We start from the raw sequence: 27,738 nt of genomic DNA, 5'->3' as shown, positions 1-27,738 counted from the left end.
AAAAGAAAAGAAAAGTTTAAAAAGAAACTATTTTCTTTTTAAAAAGAAAAATAAAACGAAGACAGCACATAGGGTGGGGATGGGGAGGAAAGAGTGTATAAACCACTAATGCAATTCCAAGTGACACTGGCTCTGATTTCTGGCTCTACTCATGAACGCCCATCTGGAAAGGTCTTGTTCAATGGGGATGAAAAACTATTATTTTGAAAAAGAAAAATGCACAGTCAATTTTATTCACATATTTATAAAAAGATTTATACCAATCAGGCCTTTAACATGTAAAAAGTAAATCTACATTTGCAAAGTTAGATATATGAAAATACAAGGCAGACTGAATTATCAAAAAGAAAACATTTTATTTATATCACTAAATACAATTAGTTTCCCTGATTATAACCCATAATGAGTGTCACCTAAAATACAGGAAGCCTGTCCAGAGGTGTCCAACCCCAGCCTCTCTTTGTGTACATATATACACCGTGCCGCTGACTTCAGAAAAAGCAGAGCTGAGCTTGTTAAGTTATTTTTGTTTCAGAAACTCTTATCATTCAAAGGAAATCAGAGGAAAATTTGGGTAGCAGAGTACTTGTACAATAACTTAAAAAGTTCAACACTTGTAGTGATAAAATAATCTTGCACGCCCCTCTCAGGAATTTTAGGCAAGCGACCCTTCCGCAGATCCCAAGTCTGCAGAAAGATGACGGATCACTGAGTCAACCAGGCTCCGTTCATCTGCCACGTGGTTGGTCGTGGTGCATTTCTGGTGTGTAAGTCAACAGAACAATCATAACCCAGAGGTGAAGCAAAGCCTAAAGAAAGAAAAAACAACCTACGGATTAGCCAATAAATCAACCCTCCCCAAAGGCCCACCGAGCGTACTGAGTGTGTTGAGGGCAGGAGCCGCCTCTCATGTGCCTCTGTGTTCCTGCCGTTCCTGTGTCTGCGACCCTGCAGGCACTCAGCACATGTTTACTGGAGAAACGAGGAAGAAATGTAGTCAAGTGAGCTAATAAGTACAATGAAGTGTGATAAAGAGCAACAATATCAGCTACAGCATTTTCAGCTGAGAGGAGCAAAGTCGTGAACACATTCATTACATGCGCATGTACACATAACTAACCGATCAAGGGATTAAAATACAGAGGAGATGGCCTGATTAAAAGTGTTAGATATACATGACGTTGGTTGGAACGGGTCTCTGTTATAACAGAGTTATGGTTGACATTTTGAGAGGGGGTTTAGCCATGATCTGGTGAAGAGGAGATGAGAATAATGTGTCAGGTTTCAGAGGCTGACTTAGGGTCCAGCATAGGACCTGCAGTGATAGATTTTCACTAACTCCCTCACGGTGGTGCTGACATGAGGAGGTTCCATCACAAAGCGCCTCGCGCGCCAGATGTGCAACATCGCATCTCATGCTCACAGAGGGTGCCTGTGATCCTCATAATCTCCCGACCCAGATGTGGGCATATTCTGAATCCTTTCTGATGTTACTCAGTTTTTTTTCCTTTTGCTCTACTACCCGTCCCTCTCAAATTAAAAACTTTTTATTTAAAGGAGTAACTCTTCCCTCTAGTGGATCACAGGGAGAAATTTCTAGGTGTGCTTTTATTTCTTCTCAAGAAAACTGCCTGTCTTAATTTAGTTCAACTGCTTTTATAGATAACCCCACTCAGAACAGTTAGTAGGCTCACAGAAGATAAAGACATAGCAACCCAAACTATGATAAGCATTTTATTAGAGCTAAGAAATCTAAAAGAATATACATTGAGATCCCTTTAGGAAATAAAGCAAAACGTATGGAAATAAACTTTACTTCAAGATAAAAATGAAGTCAATTGTTCTGTATTGTATTTTTATAAAAGTGAAGTCAATTGTTTCGTATTGTATTTTTATCATTTGAGAGGCTTAGAAATACACGTAACTATTAAACTGCCCTACAGTTTTATTATAGGAAAAGCTTTTGAGCAATTTATTTTTTAGACATAACGAATGATTGACTTTACTTGCACACTTTAAGAAAAAAAAGTTATCAGGGATGAATTCTATACTCTTTCAAAACTGACTGCTAAACATTTAGTCAAAAAGATGAGCGACTGAAAAAAACTAGTTAAAAATCAAATGCAGCACTGTTTCCTCAAACAAGTTTACTTACCATATATATAATCACAAAAACTCGTGCGATGGGGTATCTTCGGAGGAAAATCCCCAGACGGATGCTGTGCAAGGGGTGGAGGTGGAGAGAGAGGAGACAGTTACACTCAACACACGTGTTTCTGTGATAATGTCTCATGTTCTTTGTTTTTAAAACTTCACTCATTTAAACTATGTGGCCACCATAAGAGAAAGATTCATGTTGTTTTATAGTAGACTGTTAAATGATTACTTGTAATGACCATATAAAATATCACAGTAGTGAGCAAATACTTTTAGCGTTATTTGGCAATTGCTACACTTTTAGCACAAGCTACTTCTCTTCATTCTTTTTCCGATATGAATAGTCTAGATCTATTTATTTTTAATAAAACATTAAAAAATTATTTTTAAATTAATTATCTATCTATTTGGCTGTGCTGGATCTCTGTCGCCTTGTGCAGGCTTCCTCGCACTCCTCGTGGCGAGTGGGGGCTACGCTCTGTGGCACTGCGAGGGCTGCTCATCACAGTGGCTTCTCTCGCTGCGGAGCATGGGCTGTGAGCACACGGGCTTCAGTAGTTGCATCGTACGGGCTCGGCACCTGTGGCGCACAGGCTTAGCTGCTCTACCGCATGTGGAATCTTTTTGGACCAGGGATCGAACCCTTGCCCTCTGCATTGGTAGATGGATTGCTATGCACTGTGCCACCAGGGAAGTGCTAGATCTATTTTGTTTATTACTTCTCTAGTTACACCTGTAGAAGGCAAACTTGGTCCCTTTAGCAATCATTTTTCTTTTAGGAACCAAAGGCAAGTGTGAACACACGAACAGGAAAAAAGAGTCTAGTTGGAATTAACCTCTATATAGCTAACCTGTGAGCTTTTGCATGGACACATACTTCTAAAAGGTTCAAAATTACAGAAATCCAGGTAAACACTTCAAGTAAGAGTGGGAAGCATTATGACGTTCAGATCTTACTACTCATGCCTTTTGGAACATTTTTTCCCTAAGACAAATACATGTACAAATACACCTTTCTTCCAAGACCTTCTGCTTCTTTCATTATCCTTAGCACAATGCCTTGCATATATATTCTCTAAAAATTAATATGTATGTTGAATTACTCAATAGTTGACATAGATGTGCTCAATAATTTGGAGACAGTAACTATGGCACCCAAAGCCCATAGCTTCAGGAACTCAAATTAGTAAATCATCCTCCTTATTTTTAACACCATAGCTCCATTCTGACACAAAAAGGTAAGAAAAGATTGCTCTATTGTGCAACAATTCATTTAAACTATGTTTAATTACAAAAACTAAAAGGCCAGAGAGTTTAGGTTATTTAGACATAAACCTTCTCAAGGTGATATACATACACTGGCAAAACATTTTCTTTATAAGGTGGATGACCGCTGGTATAAAAAGTTTTTTTTATAAATATACATAACATATATATATATATATATAAATTATACCATTTATATAGTATATATTAAAATCAGTACTATTCATTTGTATATATAGCATCTTTTACTCTAATCATATGATAAGGAAGATAGAATGTTCAAATGGATGTATTCACATGACAGAGGCTTTCTCAATGAAATTTAATGAATTTTTAAATAGAGTTTACTATAGAAAGGAGAGAAATGGCCAGGGTTAATCACCTTCAATAAAATACAGGCACTGGCAGACTTCTTAAAGAAATTTCATGACACTGAAATATCATGAAAGGAGTAAGGTAATCACCACTTTAATCATCAGCTTGGGAATTCCCCAGTAGCTCAGTGGTTAGGACTCCACGCTTCCACTGCAGGAGGTGTGGGTTCACTGGCACAGGAACTAATCCCACAAGCTAAGTGCCATGGAAGTAAGTTAAGTAAGTAGGTAAATAAATGAATAATTATATCAGCTCTGCTGGACAGGACTCACTATGAAACCACTGGAAAATGTTATAAAAATACAGTCCATTGCTCACTGATACTGGCACGGCTTACCTAAATTGGTCAATTGAACTAGCAGCTTTGCGGACTTTCCCATACATTCCTGCCAGATTAGTTTCTGTGTCATTAAAAAGAACAGGAACGTTTCGCAGACGTGTGCCTGTTTAAATAAGAAAATAATTAATGTACAGACACTAAATCAATTTTCTAACAAAATTATAGTTGAACATACATTATATCGGGTTTCCCTGGTGGTTCAGATGGCCAAGAATCTGCCTGCAATGCGGGAGACCCAGGTTCAGTCTCTAGTTGGGAAGATCCCTGGAGGAGGAAATGGCAACCCACTCCAGTATTCTTGCCTGAGAAATCCCACGGACAGAGGAGCCTGGTGGGCTACAGTCCATGGGGTCACAAAGAGTCGGATATGCCTGAGCGACTAATACTTTCCCTTTCATACATTATATTACATGTGGAAGAAGTTCTTAAGGCCAACTTTTAAGCGATATAACCAAAGATGAAAACATTTTTTAATAAGTTAAAATATTTAAACTTCTATACCCACAAAAGTCAAAATTTAAAAACTAAGAAAATTATTTTCCCATGAAATTATAAAAAATTAGAGTTTACCAAGTGTTGTCAAGAGGTAGCATTAATGGACACTTTCTTCCTGGGCCAGCAAAAATGAGGCTGCACACTCTTTCTACAAAGCTGGTAACTCCCAAATCTGTTATCTCCAGCCCAGGCCACCCCCAACTCCAGACTCGTCCAAGTACCCGTTCCATCTCCATGTGGATGTCTGGTCGACACCTCTACCTAGCACGCCCCAAACCATCATCCTGACTTCCTGCCCTTGCTGCCAACCTTCTCCTCCTGCAGTTTTCCCCGTCTAAGTACATAAATACTCCATCTTTCCGAACACTTTGACTTCTGTCTCTCAAACTCCACATCTGATCTGCCAGCAATTCTATCTGTTCTCTTCACATAAATCCTGAACCATGCCTACCGTCCCCACTCTGGTCTGAGTCACCAACCTCTCACATGGGTTAACACCATGGTCCCTCCCTGGTCTCCCTGCCTCAGAGCTTCGTTCTCTGCGGTCTGTTCTTGGCACAGCAGCCGGAGACATCTTGTTGACATAGATAGGCCAGCTTAGCCGCCCCTCTCCAGACCTTCTATGGCTTCCTATTTCATTCAGAGTGAAAGTCCTGACACAGCCCTCAACAGCCTCCTCCCAGGGTCTGCCCCCTCACTCAGTCTACCCCAGTTGCCCTGCCCCCTGCACCATGCCAGTTATACTGCTGCCTCAGGGCCTTTGCACCTGCTCTTCTTTCTGCCTGGAACACTTTTCTTGCAGGTTTCTTCATAGTCTACCACCTTACTTCCTTTGAGACTTCAGTAAAATGCCACCACCTTTTCGATGAGGTCTTGAGTTATTAGCCCGTCCTTACACCTGGCACCTTGTACATCTTTCCTGTTTAACTTCTGTCTTAGCATGCATCACCATCTCACATAACTTGTTCACTGTATGTCACCTCCCCGGTAGTCCCCCATGACACCAGAATGTAAGATCTACAGGACGGAGATTTCGGCCTCTTTTGCTGACCACTGTATTTCTGCAACAGCACCTGATACTGAGTAGGCACTTCGACTGAAGTTTATACTAAAAGCTTCAACATTCTTCTTGATCATGTATTTTTAGAATCTACATACTTCTCTACTTAAATTATAGAGCACATGTGACTGACTATATGTTAACTTTAATATTCACAGTTACGGTTTTAAAGCAGCTTTCACTTTAAGAGTCCTGAAAGCCCCTCTTGGGTGAACTATTTGCCCTCGACAGCCTGTGAAGTGTCCTTGGACCTCCCTCTCCAGGTTCCAAACCAGTGAGGGGTATCAATCAGCCCGCTGTCCAGTTCTCCAATGATCATATCCAACAGCATACAGACCAAGCCTCACATCAGGAGAAAAGTGGGTGTTCTGCTGGACAAAGCTTCTTTTTAAACAAAAATGTCTTTCTGTCACTCTTCAGATCACGTTCAAATTAGCAAGGTTGGAAATTAAAGCAATGAAATATTCCTTGGGGATTCCCCGCCCCCTGCCCCCCACCTTTTTTTTACCTTCTCCACTGTCAACTCCAGCCATGTTAATAGAAGACCCGTTACTACTGCTTCCGGCAGCAGAGTTTATCTGCTGCTCGAGGCGCTCCAGCTGGAAGACCAGAGAGTTCTTCTCTGTGCTGAGACTCTCCAGCATGGTCTGCTTCTGGATGAGAGTCTCAGTCAGCTGATGGAGTCGGTTTTCTAACTCAGACTGACTGCTGTTGCTTAAAGTTTTATTGGTAAGCTGAAAGGCAAGGTGTTCATAAAATTATTATAGCAAACAAAAGGCACAGAACACCACAGAGACCACATTACTACATTCCTGCAGGGAATCCGTGGCACTCAGCGATTTCTCAAAACTCCACAATTTTTTCACCATCTATAGAAGCGATTTTCTAACTTATTCAGAGGGTCAGGAAATCAGTTTGGTGGGTCACAGACGCCACTTACAAAAACAACAATAGACCAGAGTAATACATAGAGGGCACAGCACGTAGGGTATTGTTTTGAGAAACTTCTGTTTTGGTTTTATATGTGTAAGTGCGTGTGAGTGGGAGGCACATGTTATTTTTTATGTTTTGTATTTTCAGCTGAAAAAAAAAGTCAGTAACTTTAATGAAAGACCTGTTAGTAAGAAAATTTATCACTGGATTTTTTCAGGAAACCACAATTATAATACTGGCAATCAGCAAAACCACCGATGAGGTTAGAAGATATGAAACTCTAGAGTAATTAATCGCTCCTTGGGTGACTGGTTACAATATACTTGTATAAGAAGCAAGTCGAAGAACAGAGCAAATGCAGAGTCAAATGGCATTAGGTGAAAATTCTGTATCAGTTTGAAAATAACATATCATGACTCCAAAAATAGGACTCAGGTGAAAAGGTGGGGGGTGGGGGGGAGTCTTAATGTATCCTTAAAAAAACATAGGTTTTACAATGATACCTTTTCCCCAAGTTGTGAACACTGTTTCATACCTGATTCCTGAGTTTCTGAATTTCATCTTCTCGATCTTTAATCCTGCTTTGCAACGTGTTCTTTGTTCGATACAGATCTTCTTCTATGTAGCGGAATTCCTACACAGTGAGGCACAAATGAACAAAAGCTAAACCAGTGCTTCCCATGTCATCTCCAGCGCCTGGAACAGTGCCCGGCACAAGGCAAGCACTCCATCACCATGTGCTGCCTATATGCTGAACAGATCTCAAGAGATACGATGAAAAGCTAACACTTCAGCATGATGTATCCATCTGTATATGATAGACTAAGCACATATTTTTATTAGTCATATGTTTCCTTTTTTCTTGGGTAGATTATGTAGAGACAGAGCTGCTTGATCATATGATAAGTGAATGCCTACCATATTGGAAGAAAACCTGCCAAACTATTTTCTGAATGGTTTTCAAAATACCTGTACCATTTTGCATTCCCACAGGACGATGAGAGAGTTCCAGTTCTCCCACATCCTTTCCAACATTAGGTATTGCCAGTCTCAGTGAGGGTGGCTATTATGGGGGCGTGTAGTGCAATCACACTGTGGTTTCAATCTGCATTTCCCTGATGATTTTGAGCAGCTTTTCATGGGCTTATTTTTATTAGGCAGTATCCTGCAACTGTTTTGTTTCATCATTGATGAAACAACGAGAGAGGGAAAAAAAGAAATACCTCCAAATTCACTAACAACTGCACCAAACTAGTCTGTACAATGGACACAATCAGTAAGAGTCAGGTCAGAATTAAAGAGTAAAGCGATGATACGGAAGAAAGAGTAAATCATTAACTAGGCACCTTCAGAAGCATCAGTTAACTGCAGACAACGCAAAGGGAGCTGAATGAAGACGCACACGTGATATGGACTCAACCTGCTCACTGCACAGGTTGAAAAAACTGCGCTAAGTGAGAAGAAGAAATGAGGACGGTATTTAGGTAGGGGAACCGCAATTTATAAGAAGGTTTGCTGGTTTCTTTTAAGCTCTAGGCTAGCACAAAATTTAAGGCTGCAAGTACTTAAATTACTTTAAGGACTATTTGATCCCAAGATTAAGTACTTCCCATCCAGAACATCTGATTACTAAATAAACAGCCTAGAGCTACATTCAGCTCCACTTTCCTCTACTTAACTGCCTCATCTTAGACAAGGACACTAGAAGTGGAGTGGTAAAACCATGGGTCATAATAAAATGAAAGTTATCTCACTAACCATCAAGAACACCAAATTCTTGCCTTTTAATATAGACTTAAGTAAATTAAAATGCAATTTCTGAAAGGACAGCTAATCCTGTAACTAAATTATCTAAGACGGTCTATGATGTACCCTACAGATTGTTCCTCAGTGAATTCTTCTCTTACTACTCAGGAAACCATCACTTTCATAATAAAAACAAACACATCTTTAAGAATAGAACCAGTTTCAGAAATGATAAATCCTAATGAAAAAATATTTAAAAATAATATAAATAGGCAAAGCTAGAAATGTTATAAGTGATGCACTGAGAAATACACAAACAGCTTTCTCTTTTGTAAAATGAAAAGCACAGTGATTTCATCGTGAAGATGAAATAAGATAATGTATACTAAGTACCTATAATAATGATGTTACTCAGTAAATTATAAATGTTATGAATATTAGATTCTTATTGTGAAAATGTGGCTATAAACATGTTTAACTCTGCTAATACTGAAACTATCATATAAGTACATTAAAGTAATATAATTTGGCTTGGAGAGCAGACAACTGCTAATTGAATAATGAAATATAATTTTAAGCATGATTTGTAAAAACAGCCTGTGACAAGCATTTTTTTCTCAAACAGAAAGAGCAGTCTATAATGGCACTAATGTCATATTTCTATTTCTAGTAAATAAAATTTACTATTGCTTCTAGAAAGTAAAATGTGGTAAAATATGAAAATCAACTGATGTCATTAAGTGTTCTAACATACACACTCTGACAAGAAGATACAATAAAATATAGACAGAGCAGTAGAAAGAATTTTGGACTCTGGGACAGGAATCCTGGATTCTATTCTCTAATTAGCTGTATATTAGGCAAGTCTCAAAGTCATTCTATGTCTCGAAATTTCATCTGTTAAAACAAACAAACAATGAGGAGGGTGGGATAGTAATAAGGTCGGAGGGACCTCAGCTCAAGCTCTAAGCATTTCAGTAAGCTGCTTTACTAGAAATCACCTCATATGACTGCTGGTGAACAGCCTTCCTTGGGAATCCTCAATCAAAAATCCGTACCTGCTTCTGTCGGTCCAGTTCTGCCTCTAGCTCTTGTTTAGCTGCTCTCTGCCCAGCTATTTGGTCTTGCAGATCCTGTAATTGTTCTCTTGCTGATTCTGCTTCACTCACCTGCTGAGCCTCAATATCCTAAAAAGATGAACCTTACATGTGAAAGCAATAATGAACTGTTCAGCTCAGTATTTTCTGAGTGGTCATCATGTGCTGTGAACGGGGCTCTGCAGGCGCTAGAGGGATAGAGGTGAACGAGACAGACACAGCCTAGAAGGAGCACATAAACTGACCCTTCATTATGTAACACGGCAAACGGTGAGAGAAATGAACAGGATGCTGCGGCAGAAACCATTCGGTTTAATGGGCATGAGCAGACTGCAGCTCACTGGGAGATTTCGCTCTCTGTTCAAAAGCTAACAATTTCAAGAGAAATAGAAATATAACATCAAGAAGGACTTCACTGCCTTAGTCCCCTAAAACTGTAGATTATAATTAGTTTTTGTACATGTGTGGGTATCAGAAATCAACAGACAGTAAAAATATAACTTTTTTCTCATATCACCTGAGATTAGCATATTATTTTCCTTTTTTTCCTTTTAGCTCTATTACTATTCTCTACTTCCACACCTTCCCATATTTCTCTTTCTGACTTCTTCCTTTGGTGTCACTATTCTCACTTCTTCAAATTACAAAACCACCTTCTAGACTATCTGTGAAATCCACTAGTGGCAAGAACCCTGCTTTAGGTTTCTGTATCTTCCCTCTATGAGGTAAGCCTAAGTCTGTTCATATAGTACTACATGAGACAAAAACTGGCATCTCAATTTTGCTTTTTATCTTTTGGTACACTGTGTATATATGCTCAACTCCACAAACTCTGCACACTTCACACATCATCTGAAAAGAACTGATAGATTAATGATACTCCCAGATAATCAAGGTAAAATACTCTTTCACACTACTGTGTGGACACAGCAGGAAACAGCAATAGGTTAAATTATTTTTCCTTACCATTTTCGGGGTTAGTAGAAAGTAGACTAATTTTTGTCATCAATTTGACTAAATCAGACGAATTCTCAAGAGGTGGGCAGTGTGGTTAAGGGTACAGAGTCTGGCATGAGACAGACCAGGGTTCTAATCCTGGCTCTGCCACCTTACGAGTCACCGCAAGTTACTCTCCTTCTCCACACCTAGATTTCTTCAGACTGTAGAATGAGAATCCATCATCTCCTTCAAGGGGTTAAAAGAGGGAAGAAATGAAAGGATCTATGTCGAGTGCTTAGTGCAGTGCCTGGCACATTAAGTGCTCAGCAAATGACAGCTACTACAATTACTACCAATTCTTCCATTTTGCCAGACCTAATACTTATTATTAGGCCCTTATTATCAGCTTCATAAACTTCTTGAGAAAGGGTAGAGATGTGTCAATGTCATCAGTGATGCTGGGGTAGGGATGAGATATTAAAACAAATCATGTTTTCCATCTCACCAAAAAGACATGGAATATATGAAAAATATATATGAAAATATCAAAAAGTTTAGCGTTTATTCAATTTCAAATTCACGGGACTGAAGTCTTTGGAATTCAAAATTATTTATAGAGAAAAAAATCCTAAAATTTAAAGGATAATAAGAAAAAAACTCTGAAATAGCAGCAGCTACTATTTACTGAGCCTGTTATGTGTCAGGAACAATGCAAGGCCCTTTACACGTAGGTTCCCTATAGAACCTTGCTCTCAACTTACAGAGGCGAAAACTACGGCTCAGTGAGAGGTGGCGGTGCTGCAAGGTAACAGATCTATTAAGCGCCAAAGCCGGGATACAGGATCTGCATCTAGATCGGACAGTCAAGCTTATGCCCTAGACAAGCCAGCCCATTCTTACCACTTCCGCACTTTTCACTGTTGTTCATGTACATCTTAAAAAATCAATCATTTCCTAAGTTGAGGCATGGATAAACATTCTTGGCAGACAGTTTTTTTCTTTTTTTAAAAAACAGAAGGCTCATTATCCCACACTTTATCTTTCTCATCCTCAGAGGCCCCTCCTATGTCAAAGACCCCTTGTTTAAGATAAATAAGTGGCCCAATTTTACCTTTAGATTGAATATATTAATTACACAAAACAATAAATTATAAGAAAATGTATGAAACTATAAAAGATCATCCCTAAGCCCATTCTAATATTAGAAAGCATCCTTGTTTTAGAAGTAAACCCAAATCTAATTGTTTTTAACCACTAGGATGTTAGATCCATAAAATAAACATTCTGTCTGGGTCCCTGTGTAACTCTAAGCCTAGAAGATGCATGGCACATGGCAAATACTTGGTATTTGTCGAACGAATGAGTCAGGTTACCTATGTTTCTTATTCCTATAACTGTAAATCGATCAATGGCCAAGAAGCCTGCTGCTTTAGATCCACTTCTATCTGGTAACTAATATCCCCGCAGTTTCACACATTACTAATACCCTTCCCCCCAAATACAGACACCTCTCAAACTACTAATACCCGGGGGTAAACGGCTGTCTGTGAAGCTGCACCGTGACGACTCTTACCTGTAACTCGGATCTCAGCTGATGTATCTGACCCATCAGTTTCTGTATTTCCTCCCTCTGTGTCTCCTTCTCGTGCCGAAGTTCCTCTAGTTCGACGCTGTTAGCTGTACTGCTATCTAGGCCTTCAAAACCAGATCCTTCCTTTAAGCTGTTAATCAGTTTTTCTTTAGACTGTCATAAAAAAAAAAAAAAAAAGAATAAGCAAGGCAGAGATTAGCTTGTACACTGAATATCATCTACCACACACCAATTAAACCACAATGGGAATATTTAAATTATATTCTCCATCAGAGAGTCCACAGAATGTTAAATCCATAGGGGTAAAAATGAAACAGAGCCCTGCTGTATAGTGTTCTTGGACTGTAATCCCCAGGACCATGTCACTGTTGAAAACTTATTAACAAGAGTATTCTCAAACTTTCTCTTCATTCTTTTTTATGCTTTTTTCCCTCCCATCATATTCCACTCAACGAATATTCAAGGAGCACCTACGGGGGGTTTGGCACTATGTAAGTGTCCTGTGTAATAAAAACAGTGTCTCTCACTCCAGATAGCACCCCCTGCCTTAACAGTAAAAGAGACGTGGCAAATATCCAACAGAAGGCAGTAAACACAAGCTGAGAGAAGGCTGGATGGAGGAAGATTACTTGCAGAGTTCTGACCAGGAAAAACCACTTCTGGGGAAGAGAAGGCTTTACTCAAAAGATAGTTCTTGTACTGGTCCTGGAAAAAGGCTAAGATATTAGAAGGTGTACAGAAAACAGAGGACAAAGCATAAAAATCGAACAGCATGAGAGCCTGAATGTATTCTGAGTTGCAGTCAGATAGCATGTTAGGACCAATTTTGGGGGGCCTTCAGATAACAGGCTAAAACCAATTGCCAGAAAGCGGATAAGGAAGTGCTATGACTGGAGAAGCGTTTGAGGAGGGTACATCTGGCGGTGCTTTAACCATAGTTCACAACTATGGTTGATGGGCCAGGTCTGGCCTGTGGCCTTTTCTTGCACAGCCCACTAAGCTAAGAATGGCTTTTACATTTTCAAAGGATTGTAAAAAAGTAAAGACAAAGAACATGTGACAGAAACCACATTCAGCCCTCAAAATCTACAATATGTACTATTTCACCCTTTACAGAAAAAGTTTGTTGATGCCTAGCATAAGGATGAGTTGGAAGAAGAGATTCGAGGTGGGAAGACTAGTTGAAAATGTGCTGTAATCCAAGGCCAGTAACAGCAAGGACCATTGGTACCTTCACCTTAAATATTACTATTAACTCTCCTCCATCAAAAACAGTTTCTCCTTTTTATGTGGTAGAATTACAGGTGATGTCTGCAAGCTTTTCTGCATTTTTCAAATTTTCTATAATAAACACGATTAGATCTGTATCTCCATACCTCCATGTGGCTAACAAGCAGATCTCATTACTGAGCTTCAGACCTGCATTTCTGGTGGCCTTCCTGATACTGTCACCTCAATGTCACATCAGCTTTGCAAACTCACCATAATTTATCATAATCTTCAACCCTAACCTGCTGTCTTTCCTGTTTTCCCTTTGATAGTACAGGGGAACACTCAAACCAGAAACCTGGAATCATCCTAGATGCCATCTTAGATGTCAACTTTCCACTCACCTCTTCATGGCTGCCATAGTTCTTACAGCCAAATCTGATCATGCTGCTCAAATTCTCTAACACCTCACCCCCTACCATCACCTACAGGATAAAATCAAAATTCCTCTGCTTGGTATGCAAGGTTTTCCACAATCTGACATTGGCTGTCTTTGAGTCTTCCCTCCTGTCTCTTGATCTCTAATACTTGTTGCTCCAGCAACAGAGAACTAAGTGTAAACCCTTAAATATACTATTTCCCTTGGGCCCCCTTTACTCTGGCATAGGCTGTTCTATCTGAAATCTCTGCCCGATCACAAGTCCTCCTACGTGTCCTTCAAGTTCCTCTTCATACAGATCTTCAGTGATCCCTGACATCTCCAGACAGGTGTTAAGCGCTTCTTCCTTCAAGCTCCCACAGTGCTGCATCAATAATTTCATTATATCAATTGCCTCAGTGTTGTCCCACTAAATCGAATGCTCCCTTAAGAAAGAGGACACATCTTTTGAGCTCAGTATCCTTAACACCTATCATAGTGCAAGTGAATAGTTAGGTGCTCAATGAAGGACCTTTTAGATAAATTAACAAATTATATTGATGTAACACAAATAATTACATAGAAGAGTATGAAGGAGACAGATATGATATTTCATAGAGGCAGAAAAAAAGCTGCTCCTAGCCAATAGCAGGCAGGGACTAAAGTCAAAATGACACTATGGTTTCAAGCTTCATTTTCTAGGAAGACAGCAATATTATTTACCAAAACAGGAGAATGAGGGGGAAGCTGATTTGGGGTTTGCAATACCATATCCCAAGAAGAGAAGCACAGCAGGCATTTAGAAACCAGGTAGGAAGTTAAGGTTGGAGCCAGGCTGAAGTCACATCAAGTGACAGAACCAAGAGTATCTGACAAAGCAAAGTAAGAAAGAATAACAGCAAAGAAAGAAAGAAAAACAAAAGAGGACAGAAGAAGAGCACCCAAGAGAAACAGCAGTAAAGAGAAGACAGAGCTGAGGCTGTTCAAGTAAAATTACAAGGCAACTTTCAAGAAGGTAGCAGGGTTCACAGGGTCAAAATATTCTACCAAAATCAAAGTGGATGGAAACTAATAAGAGGACAGAAAATATTTAGGTCATTAAAGACTTTTCAGAAGACAATTTCAGAAATGTAGTGGGGACAGAAATTACATGAAGGAGTTAAAGTTAATAGTTCTAAAATGGAGGAGACAGAACACTAATCCTGACAAAGTGAAAGTCACTCAGTTGTGTCCGACTCTTTGTGACCCCATGGACTATACAAATACAGTCCATGGAATTCTCCAGGCCAGAATACTGGAATGGGTAGCTATTCCCTTCTCCAGGGGATGTTCCCAACCAAGGGATTGAACCCAGGTCTCCCACATTGCAGGCAGATTCTATACCAGCTGAGTCACCAGCGAAGCCCAAGAATACTGGAGTGGGTAGCCTATCCCTTCTCCAGTGGATCTTCCCGACCCAGGAATCAAACCGGGGTCTCCTGCATTATAGGTGAATTCTTTACCAGCTGAGCCATCAGGGAAGCCCTAATTCTGACAAGTTTGGCATTAAATGAAAGGAGGACAGAGAAATGGATCAAAGTGATCAAAAGGGCCAAAAGCAATGTTTCTTCCACCACAGGTAAGGGTTTCAAGATCTGGTTTTTCTTCTTCCACTAAGTAACCACATGCTCTTGAGCAAGAGGAGCCAGAAGAAGGCAGCAGAGCCAAAGACACAGAGGAAGACACAGGACAGACTTAATGGAGAATGGGCTTAAATGAGGTGGAAGGAATCAACGTAGAGGCAAAAAATTATCCAAGGCGGGTAACAAATGAAAGGACATGTCTTCCCTCGGATACGAAAGGCAAAGGAAAGAGAAGTTGAAAGCCACATTAGATGACTACAGTCTTGAATTAATTAAAGCGAAGGTGGAAAGTTGGGAGAGGAGATCTGAGAGGGGGAGGAGGCCTAGGCCAGTCACTCTGAAAAATTCAAAAGAGAATCAACAGGGGAGAATAGAACAACTCTTAAAGACAAACATTGATATTATCATGGTGATTAAGGTGACAGGTTAAAGACCTGAACTAGGTAGTGGAAGGATGAATTTTTTTCTTAAAAGGAAAAAAAGTGGTGGAAACTGGAAACATTTCATCTTTTTTATAATATTTCTAAGAAGAACAAGATACTGAAGTAAGCCAACCCAGTCAAAAGGGACGAAGCACCTCACAGATCTACAAAGAGCTTCCGGGAGTCTCTCAGTCAACTGAGACATGCATCTCAGGCTTACCTGGAGTATTCGAGTAGCTTTTTGTTTGTAGTCAGCTAATTCTTGCTTAGAGGAGTCCAAGTTGGACTTCAGCACTTTGACTTGCTGCTGTAGCTCATCCACTCGCTTCTTCTCATCTGAGTGTTTTCTTTCTGCCAGCGTAACTGCTTCTGCCAAATTCTGACGTTCCACTTCCATTTTATTAAGGCGTGTAGCAAACTCACTCTGTGGTAAATTTTTATATCATACTTATTATCATTTTGCTTTGAGAGCGTTTACAACCATCCATTTAGATATCTCATGGGATTTATTAGCTCAGCCCATGAAACAGGGAGGTAAAAAAAAAAAAGTTCTTCATTTGTTAGGAAGTGAGGCACCGGAACTCTAGGGTTGTGGTTCCCAAACATGGCAACGCATCAAAATCAATGAGGAAGTCTGTTAAAAATACAGCCAAAAAAAAAAAATACAGCCAACCAAGGCCTTCCCTGGGCTCAACTGAATTGAAATTTCTAAGACTGGGCTTGGAAATCTGTTTTTTAATCAGTTTCTCAGGTGAATCTGATCACTTGGATACCAGGTCTGATCTGATACTAACTGATCAATGAATAAAGGTCTACAGAAAACTAGAAAGTCTACTAGAAGACAAATGGAAGACACAGCTACACAGCTACATCTTCTCTAATATCATGGCTAACGTTTTTTCCTTTATTTCAAACTATCTACTCAACTATTCAATGTAATTTTTTTTAGCATAAGAAACTTTAAAAGCACACTCTAAAGAATACAAGGTCTGTTCTTTACTAGCCTAAATTAAGTTCTGAGAATTATTTATATTTTATCCTTATTTTCAAAAGCTGTGTGTGTGTGTGTGTGTTAGTCCCTCAGTCATGTCCGATTCTTTGTAACCCCATGGACTATAGCCCGCCAGGTTCCTCTGTCCATGGGATTCTCCTGGTAAAAATACTGGAGTGGGTTGCCATTTCCTTCTCCAGGGGATCTTCCCAACACAGGGATCAAACCTTGGTCTCCTGCATTGCAGGCAAATTCTTTACTGTCTGAGTCAGAGCTGAAAAATCACTAAACTAGATGCAAAAATTCACTTAAGAGTATAATTCTAAATAAATATGATATACAATTTTCTCTTACAATAACAGAATCAGATTAACTTGGAATCAGCAAAAGCTTAAATAAAAAGAATAAATGAGATTCCTCAAATTAGCTTTTAATCAAATAATGGTAATGCTTGTTGCACAATCAAATTGAATTAAAAGATGTATGCATCTAATGAATACTAAGTAGTGTTTTACATTTTCAACGTATAAAAGTAAATACATGTAGCAAGGATCAAGATAAATATCCAAATACTTAGTTTTTGTCACAGAAACAAAATTTTCTGAAATACACTGCAGAATTTTATTATAGTACATGTGCTATGAATGATATAAAGTGATTCCTCCTCATTCAAATAATAAAATAGCCATGGGAGTTCTCTGGTGGTCCATCAGCTAAGACTATACTCCCAATACAGGGGGCCCAGGTTCAATCCCCAGTCATGGAACTAGATCCCACATGCCACATCTAAAGATCTCACATGTCACAACTAAGACCCAGTGCAGCCAAATAAATAAGTAAATAAAAATAAGTATTAAAAAAGAAAACAGTGCCCCGCTATCCCCATTCTAACCTGCATCTGTTTGTAGCTCTCCTGCTCTCTCTTCAGAGTGGCATCCGCTTCATGCAGTCTCTCCTGAAGAGTTTGCAAAGCTTGATTCTGCAGGCTACTACCCTCACTGTGATCCTGTATTATTCTAAAGGAAAATACATCACTTGAAATAACGTATTTCCACATATACAAGCGAAAAGGTAGAATAATTTTTAGAGCATCAGCAAATTAGCACACATAAAAAGATGGTTTTGACTAAAGCATTCTTTGAGAAGTCTTTTTCCCTTTCAATGGACTGTAATCTATATTTTTAGGCATCCAAATACAAGCACATACCACATGTTATTGTATGTCAAAAGATTAATGACACTGCTCCTCAAATATTTTTAAATTCAGAATTTGCTAACAGTGCATCTCAAGATTCAAATAATACATCCATTTTTAATCACACACATTTCCAGCATTAACCAAAAGCTACATTTTCCCCTGTTGCAAATTTCCAAAGTGAAAATTTCACAAGATGGTATGACTACCATGTTTATCATTATGTGCACTGATAAATATTCCAGCATCGAAATATGTATATTATCTATAGTGAAACAGATCACCAGCCCAGGTTGGATGCATGAGACAAGTGCTCGGGCCTGGTGCACTGGGAAGACCCAGAGGGACTGGGTAGAGAGGGAGGTGGGAGCGGGGATCGGGATGGGGAATACATGTAAATCCATGGCTGATTCATGTCAATGTAAGACAAAACCCACTACAATATTGTAAAGTAATTGGCCTCCAACTAATAAAAATAAATGAAAAAAAAATATTCCAGCTCATTTTTTCATTATTAATAGAATTAGCTACCGTGATTTTTCACTCTGCAAGGCTTCCAGCGCTTCTGTGCGGGTATTCAGCAGCTGGTCAGCCTCCTGGAGTCTCACTTTCAATACAGCCAGCTGGGAGTCCTTCGCAGCCACTGCTTCAGTCAGGTCATCGACTTGGGCTCGAAGTTCTCGAGTTATTCGATCAGTCTTTGAATGGTCAACATTCCACTTCTCGACTCTTGCCCTTGCTTTGTTTAATTCTATTTAAAAAAAAAGAAATGAAAAGAAAGAAGGAAATGTCTCCATATAAGCAAACACTGTCTTTCTCAGAGCACACAAAGATTCTCCCTTAAATCCCTTTAGTACCTATTGCCAAAATTAGGCGCTTACAAATATATTTGAATTTTTTGCTCCAAGAGGGATCTCCATTTTTCAAGACCAATACTCATACTTTATACTACAGTTGGTTGGAAAGGGGCATGAAGTTAGCTGATTTTCTAGAAATTTTTTTTTTGTAAAGCATTTGGAAGCCAAAACAGTAGACAGTAGAGAGCTCACAAGACTATAAGTCGGTGGATTTGGGGAGTTCTGCTATAGATGTGAAAGAATGCAAATCCAAATCAAGGGTGGACAATGTATACCCCAGTAGGATCAAAAGAAACAAAAAATCCAAAGATAAACACTGGAGAGGAATCTGTTTCTTTCCATTACTGTGGGAAAAAAAAAAATGTGCTTTGAACCTAGAAAACTGGTGGGGCAGAAAGAGCAATGCAATATAGATCTCCATACCCTATACACCATCTGTAATTATAAGCCTGACAGCAAAAAATCACTTTGTTTTAAATACAGAAGCAAACTGTACAGGGTCTCTGGGAAATATTTCTATGCCTAAATTAGTCTGGGAAAGAGTGAAGCTTCTGAAGTCAGTTAAACAAGTCTTAATACATCTTCCTATTCACGGTTTCTAACTTAATACATCTTCCTATTCACGGTTTCTAAAGGATGACCAAATAAACCAGTGGTCTGTTTCAGGTGGATAACAAGTAGCATTTCCAAATCTGGGCTATTTCCATGAAAATACTATTCTACAAGTCTCATCCAGAATATTTCTAACAGTTTAAATGCAACCAAGTTTTTAGTATATTTTTTGAAATGCTACATTCCTAACCCTGTATAATTTAGGTAAGGCTCTACCTTCTTGAGTTTCCTTGGACCTTTGAAGTAATGAGGCCATTTCTTGATTTAAATTCTGAACTTCATTCCTTAACAGTTGGTTCTCCAGGCGAAGGTTAGACAGTTCATGTGATTTGCCATCATCATTAGGCACTGGGTTAGGATCAGTACAGGCAGCATTTGATAATACATTTTCCTTGGAAGATTCTTCGTGGGCTTCATGGCCAGAATCTGAATCATGAGAGGCTGCTGCAAGAAAGCAAATACATCTTTGTAACATTGGAACACTCCTTACATATGCATTCCTAGCTTACTGTGGTAGAACGTCTTCTGGTTCAAGTTAACTGCTACACTAAAACACTTAAAACTCAACTTAAATTCTTAAAGAGACTTCCCTCAGATGAAATTCCATTCTCACACATAGAGTCTCTAGATTTCTAAGGACCCTCAAAGTCTGGATGCAATGAATGAATAGTGATAAAGAACAGACAGAAGAATATAGTTCTGGGAAAGGGAAAAGCAGAGATAATTTATGTACTGGGGTTTAGGTAAAAATGGTTTTGGTCTCCTTTTTGTCTATGAATCATTTTTGGAAACAAGGATGAAGTTTCAACACTGAAAAATAATGGAAAGGCATAAAAGAAGAGCTGGGTTTCAAGGCAGTGAGTAATAACAGGTCAGGACAATCTCTTATACACCAAACTGGAATCTATATCGCCTTACCCAAAGATATACTCGTTAATTCAGATACTCAATGCTTTGGATTTATCTTGTTTCTAATTTGTTACTAAATATGATGCAAATACAATTTTCACTTGCTCCCCCAAAATTAAGTATGTACTAAAAAATGAACCATATCTAAATGAAAAATTTTCTCAACATCTTTAGTGATCAAGGACATGCAAATTAAAACCACAACAAGAACCTGCCAGATGGCTAATATTAAAAAGACAACACAAAATGGTGGTGAAGATATGGACCAACTGGAACTCATAGACTGACTGTTGGGGAAAATGGGAAAAGTTCTCACAGCTTCTTATTATATTAAACATGTACCTACCACCTGAACCAGTAATTCCACTCCTGAGTATTTATTGAAGAGAAATGAAAGCATTTTCCCACAAAGAGAAGTACAAAAATGTTCACAGCCACCTTTATTAACAAAAACCAAAAACTGGAAACTAGCGCAATGTCCAAAAAAGAGTGGATAAATTGTGGTATATGCATACTACAGTAAAATACCACAAAATAAAAAAATATTAATGTATTCAATAACATAAGTGAATCTCACTAACATGTTCAATAAAAGAAGTCAGGTAAGAAAGTATTCACACTGTATGATCTCACTTTTTGCTAGCAAACATATGAAATTTCAGATCAGGCAAAAGTAATCTAAGGTGAAAGAAATGGTAACAGTGGGTACTTGCAGGATGGGTGGGGAGATTAACTAGAAAAGGACATGAGGCACTCTCTGCGGCAAAGGAAATGTTCTTTATCACAATAAAGGTGTGAGTTCCATACGTTTAGCCGTTTGTATTAATACAACTAAGATTTGCACATTCCAGTATATGTAAAAATGATGAGACAAAGGAAACTTGAATACTGACTAGATATAGGATGATACCAAGGAATTATTGGGGCTTCCCTGGTAGCTAAGATGATAAAGAATCCACCTGTAATGCAGGAGACCTGGGTCAGGAGTTCCCTGGGTCAGGAAGATCCCCTGAAGAAGAGAATGGCTGGCTACCCACTCCAGTATTCTTGCCTGGAGTATTCCATGGACAGAGGAGCCTGGTGGGCTACAGTTCATGGGGTTGCAAAGAATCAGACACTACTGAGCAACTAACACACATACAAGGAATTATTCCATTTTTATGGTGATAATGGTGTGAATGTTTTTAAAACTTATATTGAGTTAATAAAATATTTATAGAAGAAATGATATGAGATCTGTGATTTACTTCAAAATAATTCTGTGGTGGGTAGAGGTAAAGAAAGAGATTGAAAATGAGAGGGTATAAATTAAACCAGAATGGCTACAAGGTATCGATTATCATCGCTGGATAAATGGTTGTATGGGGGTGGAAGGAAATGACCAATCTTTATTTTGATATATTTGAAATCTCCAAAATAAAGATATTTTTAATGAATAAAAAATGAGAGAGTTTTAAAAATTACTTTCAATTTTATAAGATTTAAAAGGAAATAAAGTATATATCCAAGCCTATAAGATATTATCTAAAGCAGTATTTAGAAGGACATTTATAGCCTTAAATATTTACATTAAAAATGAAACAAAGGAATTAATAAGTTATGCACCCATCATAACAATTAAACAGCAAAATAAACCTAAAAAAGCAGAAATTAATAATAAAGACCAGAAATTAACAAAATAGAAAAGAAACATACTAGAGAGGCTTGACGTGATCAAAAACAATTTCCTGAGAGAAACACTATAAACTACATTGTCAATAAATTTTTAAATGTACATGATGCTGAAACCCATCAAACTGTACACTTTAAAAATGTGTTATTTATTGTATATCAGTTATACTTCATTAGCACTGTTTAAAAAAATAAGCATTTAGCACAGTGCCAGATATTGGTATTCTTCAGGTAGTATTTATGATCAAGCTTTGATTTCTGCAAGGTTACTATAAATGATTAGTGTCTGTGTTAAAATTTTAGCTGTGACCACATTATTTTCCTAAAATTAAATAAACATAATCCTCCACAAAGTATATGAAATAGACAAATTCTTAGGGGAAAATAATGTAACTTACCAAAAACAGATTTAAAAAGAAATGGAAAATCACTTGAATCAATAATTGAATCTTTCACTAAGAACACCCCAGACCCTAATGGTTTCACTAGTGAGTTTCAGCAAAACATTTGCTGAAAGTTAAGTTTGGTTTTAGGTTTAAATAAAATAAATCAACTGATTTGTATACCATGTATCAGTATTAAGGCAAAAGATCGTGATATCTCAATACTTATAGGAAAACTGCTAAAATTCAACATAAAAACTCAAACTAGAAATACAGAGACATCCTTAACCTGATAAAAAGTACCTAAGAAAAACCTAACACAAACTGAAACAGTCAAAGCATTCTTTTTAAGACAAGGAACAAGACACACAATTGGTTTTCAAGTACTCATCAATGTAACAAGGCAAGAAAAAGATTTTTTAAAAAGATAAAACGGTTAAGCAGAAAACAGTCATTATCCACAGATATTATTGTGTTGCTGAAAATTTAAATGAATGTACAGAAAAATATGAAGCCTAAGAGGTGTCTAGGTTGCTGTGTATGTGTGCATGCATGTGTGCATATTTACATAAACCGATATATAGCAACCAACAGAAAGTAAAAAATTTTAAAGCATACTATTTATAAGAGTTTCAAAAAAATATAAACTACTCAGGAATAAAACTAACAAAAAGTATGCAAGACCTTTATGGAAGAAACAAAACCTTAATCAAAGACATCTAAAAAATAATTATACCATGTTAGTAAGTTAGAAGATTCTACATTGTAAAAATGCTGATTCTTACCAAACTATCTATATAGAAGCAATGGACTCTCAATAAAAAGACCACAGAATTTCTGTGGCACTTGGCAAGTTGTAAGACGCATATGGAAGTACAGAAGTCCCAAGAATAGCCTATATCAAGAACTTCTATTCACCGAGACATAGAAAGAGGAAAAACATATGATAAAACTGGAGGAGAAGAAAGAACTGTCGTATACCTTCATATATAAAGAGTGTCTATGAAGCAATAAGAAAAAAGACAATGCTTCCACAATACTCTGACCATATCTCAACTGCTGCATTTACTACACTACATGTAGATTATCTGTGTACATGTGTATCTCATCTAATAAACTATAACCCATTCAATTCTGTATCCTGGCCCATTAGAGTCTCAATAAGCATTTGTAAAATTAATCAAAAAATAGTTGAGAAGAAATTTAGGACTGCTTGTACTTAAACCAACTGCCAGTGCATGTGTCTGTCTTGAAAGCCCAAAACCCATCTCTTTACCACTTTTTTGTCTTGAAATACAAGAAAATTTTGTTCACTAAGAGCCAAGACTGTGTGGTGGTGGTTTAGGCACAAAGTTGTATCCAACTCTTGCGACCCCATGGACTGCAGACTGCCAGGCTCCTCGGTCCATGGGATTCTCCAGGCAAGAATACTGGAGTGGGTTGCCATTTCCTTCTCCAAGAGATCTTCCCGACCCAGGAATCAAACCCAGATTTCCTGCATTGCAGGCAGGTTCTTTACCAACTGAGCTACAAGGGAAGCCCAAGACTGTGTAAGAGGCTTTAACATTTAAGAACACAAGAAGCTACCATGAATTATCAGCTCCATAAAGAATCCCTACAAGAATTTATCATGTTCATTGTTGTTTTAAAATGTCTTCTAGGTATACAAATTAGCCAAATCATCATGTAAATATCATTTTTGCAGGTGAGAAGGTGTACATTTTGAGGTAATTTCATAGCAGATGAAACAACTGAAAACCAGAATTCTAAGTTTTTAGTTGACTACTAGGTTAATGCCTTCAACTCTCCAACTTGGATCAAAGTTCTGTTTCTTATGCTTTACTTTCAGGGAAGGCAGGGGGAAAAACACACCAAAACCCTCATAATCCAGAATGTAAATGAAGTACAGCCTCCTGTCATTTTCATAACACAAATGACAAAGAGAAATGAATTGGAGACATTTCCAAATCCAAAATTATGTTTTCTTCCAGATTTCAAAATTTTCTGGGTCAAGTTACCCACAGACAACATTCAGAAGTCCCTACTATAACCGTACATTGACTAACAGTGTTCCATGCTGTCTCCCGTGTTCATGCCACACATTTCAGAGAGCCTGCCCTTCTACCAACAGGGGGGTAACAAGTGTCTCCCCTGTCATCCTCCCAGATGATGACAAATGCCACCAGAACATGTTAGGCTATAATAACACATCCAGTTTGGTTAACTCTAAAACAAACAGAGGCCTAATTAACTACCGTGGCTTTGGCTCCCAGAAGGATTTTCTTCAACAGTTTTGACGGTGGTTACACTGGTGTTCACAGAACTGACGCTGGTTGTCCGAGAACTCTGCAAGACAGGGGTTTTGGCCCTTTCTTTTTTGATCTCCACTTTCCCGGTAGGCTCCTTCTGGGAACTATTAAGAAAATCGAACAGCAGCTCATCATCAGGTTCTGACTTTTTTCTTCGAACAAATTGGGATGAAGGCCTAGGAGCAGATGCATTTTCAACAGGATGGGAGGTCTCACCCAAAGTCCTAGATCCTACTTTTACATTTGCAGTCCCAGCTAAGATGGTGGCTTTTTGATTTCTAATGTTATCAGCTGCTGAGGAAATGTAAGTAGTTTTAGATCCCGTCTGGTAAGTCAAGTCCGTATCTTGCTGGTGAAGTTCAGAATAGTCAGTATTTTTGCTATAAATGATGTTGCTGGTATTCTCTTTTCTACTGAGAGCTGTTGCAGCCCCTTGATCAACTCTGTTCAAAAGATCTTCTGCCTTTCCAGCTAGATCAGCAAACCAGGACATGATGGGAGCAGAATAATCCTGTTGGTGAACCTGTAAAAAGGACGTAAAAGGATCAGTGCGGCTGAGCATCTGAGCACAGTGGTTAAGACCAGCCTCTGGAGTCAAGAACGTCCTGGGTTGGAAAGCCTAACCTGCTTCTTACTACGTAACTTTGAGCAAACTATTTAACTGAAACACTTCACCTAGAAAATGAGGGAGATAAGTGTACTTTATACTATTGGCTGGTTTTCAGATGAAACAATACACTAAAAAACATTTTGAAAATGCCGAGCACATAGTAGGCACTCATTTTAGTAATTGTTGTTACCATAATTACAACTACCACTACTACCATCATTCCTATTTCAACAATGTGTAAATCTTAATGTAAAAAAGCCACTGAATGTCAAATAATATGGCAAAATTCCAGGACAACTAAATAAAAATAATTTTCTGAAGTTTGTTGTAAAGTGCTAAAACTTGAAGAAACTTCTGATTAATAGAAAAGCTACTTCAATGTTAAATTACAACACTATCATGTATAATTTAGGTGTGCATATACACATTTAAAACACACCTCCAATAACTTGGATTTTCTGTACCTACCATATGCACATTAGGCTAAGTTCCAAATAAAACAAGATGGTTGCATAGCCATTCATTTTGATATATATACTTGGGTACTTATCCAGTGCCGCAATCAATCAAAATAATGAAATAACTAGTTTCCATGACATAGGAGAGTAGTAAATAACAAAAGTCAACAACCACCTCTTGAATGTGCACACTGTTTCTTTCGCCTGAGGTGCTGGCATTCTTTCACAATTAACTCTTTCGTTCTTGGTCTTCACCCAAATGTCACCTGCTTCAAAACCAGCTCTTTCTTCCCATCTAAATTAGGTTCTATGATTGTCTGTACACACACCATTCTCTTCCCTAACAGCCCTTCATGTTTTATATGTATTTCCCCCTCTGTCTCTCCCTCTTGGGGAAGGAGAAGAAGAGAGTGGGTAGATAAAGGCCATGTCTTTTGCTCACCAGTGAATTCTCAGCATACCGTAGGCACCATAAATACTGCTGAATGGAATTAATTTTTGTTAGATGCCCTGCAAACATTATCTTTAGCACACATAACTTTCACAACCACATTCTGTGTTAAGTAGCAATATCCTCCCCCCCCTTTTTTTCCCACAAAAAAAAGGTGGGGGGGGGGGGAGCGGAAGATAAAGATTCCAGAGTTTAGACAGCAGCTCAGACAGGCAAATCTAAGTCAGCCAAACCCACTTTTAACCCCTGCCTTCTCAATCTAGCCTCCCAGCACCTGAATAACCTGAAGAAGAAACTCACCCCCTAAACCTGTTTCTTACAAAACGGGATGATTATATGCCCATGTATTTCACAGAGTTTATGTAAATCAAATGAAAATGGAAGGGACATGCTCCCGAACATATAAAACTCCCTATAAAGTATGTATTATTCCCAAGTAAACACTGGTGGTAACTAGGGGGCAAATAATCTCTCCTAATAAGGCGATCAAAACACACTTAATAAGTTCTTACATCTTGCCTCCCATTTTAAAGTTTTAAAGGACTTTTAAACAAAAGGCTGTGCCTTAGGACTGAGTACCCAATTAAATGTTAAGACGGGCCCCGGGCAGTTCCTCCATGGACAAGAGAAAAACTCTAGGAGACTTCCGAGGTGGAATTCTGAAGTCATTCTGCCCAGAAAATAAAATGGCCCACACCGAGGTGAAGAAGCAGGGCGAGAGGGCGTGGAACGGGGACCGGTCGGCCGACGGCGGGGTCAGGGCCTGCCCGCCCGCCAGGTGTCAACACAGAGGAAGGGAGGCTGGGGGTCAGCTGGTCGGTCCCCTTGAGTCTGCTGTCGGAACCCCCAACTTTGCTTCCCACCCACTTCGTTGAGCCTCCGGAGGGGGAAGACAGGCCAAACCAGGCTGAGGTCGCGGAGGCAGGAAAGGGAGGGGCACCAAGCAACGTCCGCGGAGATCCAGGGGGGCTCCCCTTCCCTCTTCTCGAACCCCTAGCTGGACGGAGAGACCAGGGTCTCCGTCAAGGGGCTGCCGCCCCCGCCTCTAAGGCCGTTAACGCCCCAAAGGAACCCATCGGGCCGTACGGCCCCCGCGGCCGCCTCACCTGAGGGCTCTGCAGCGGCTGAGCCGCAGCCTGATCACCCTCCCGGGCCGCCCCTCCTCAGCAGCGGGCCGGGAGAGGGCTCAGGCTCAGCAGACCCGGTCCCCGACCTGCCACGGCCCAGCTACTCTTCCGGGAGACGTGGAAGAGCAGCGAGGACCCCAAAACAGAGTGCCTTCCGAGCTGCCTGAGCGGCCAGGAACCTAGAGCAGCCACCTGGAGGCGACTCAGGCGGCAGCGCCGCCGTCTGCGGGGTCCTCGCGCCTGGCCACGCCCTTTCTCCGCCTGTGGCGAGAAAGGAAAGGGGCAGGGCCTGCGTGCGTGTGACGTTGCTAGCCTCCCTGGGAACACGGCCCGCACGCGGCCGACACAACATTGGAGGCCACGCCCATAAGGGGGCGGTCCCTTCTGCGGGCCTCTTTGATGGCAGGGGCGGTCCTCCTCCGCCTGGAAGGAGTTAAGAGGACTGAGACGCCGGTGTCTGCTGCCGTTTACTTTTACCGGTTCTTCCTCGGTCCG

The 27,738-nt window shown here is 39.4% G+C and overlaps 1 protein-coding gene across 2 annotated transcripts; it reads right to left on the bottom strand.

Annotated features, from left to right (window-relative positions):
* Positions 1 to 336: 336 nt before the first annotated feature.
* Positions 337 to 27,391, bottom strand: GOLGA5 (golgin A5). Of its 2 annotated transcripts, none has more exons than XM_061159322.1 (13): positions 27,223 to 27,391; positions 24,544 to 25,120; positions 19,542 to 19,769; positions 18,388 to 18,607; positions 17,554 to 17,677; positions 15,891 to 16,094; positions 11,982 to 12,152; positions 9,431 to 9,559; positions 7,162 to 7,260; positions 6,202 to 6,427; positions 4,136 to 4,241; positions 2,156 to 2,219; positions 337 to 809 (listed from the first exon to the last, which is right to left on the bottom strand). In XM_061159322.1, the coding sequence occupies exons 2-13, from the start codon at positions 25,088 to 25,090 to the stop codon at positions 729 to 731; spliced, it is 2,199 nt and encodes a 732-aa protein (XP_061015305.1). In that variant the 5' UTR covers positions 25,091 to 25,120; positions 27,223 to 27,391; the 3' UTR covers positions 337 to 728. The 2 variants fall into 2 exon arrangements, with proteins under 2 accessions (XP_061015305.1, XP_061015306.1); XM_061159323.1 differs by having other exon boundaries at positions 19,542 to 19,766; positions 27,223 to 27,387.
* Positions 27,392 to 27,738: the final 347 nt, after the last annotated feature.

Source organism: Dama dama, chromosome 13 (genome assembly GCF_033118175.1).
Source record: "Dama dama isolate Ldn47 chromosome 13, ASM3311817v1, whole genome shotgun sequence".
Taxonomy (NCBI): domain Eukaryota; kingdom Metazoa; phylum Chordata; class Mammalia; order Artiodactyla; family Cervidae; genus Dama; species Dama dama.
Note: the sequence above shows the minus strand (reverse complement) of the source record. Positions and strands in the feature narration are given on the sequence as shown.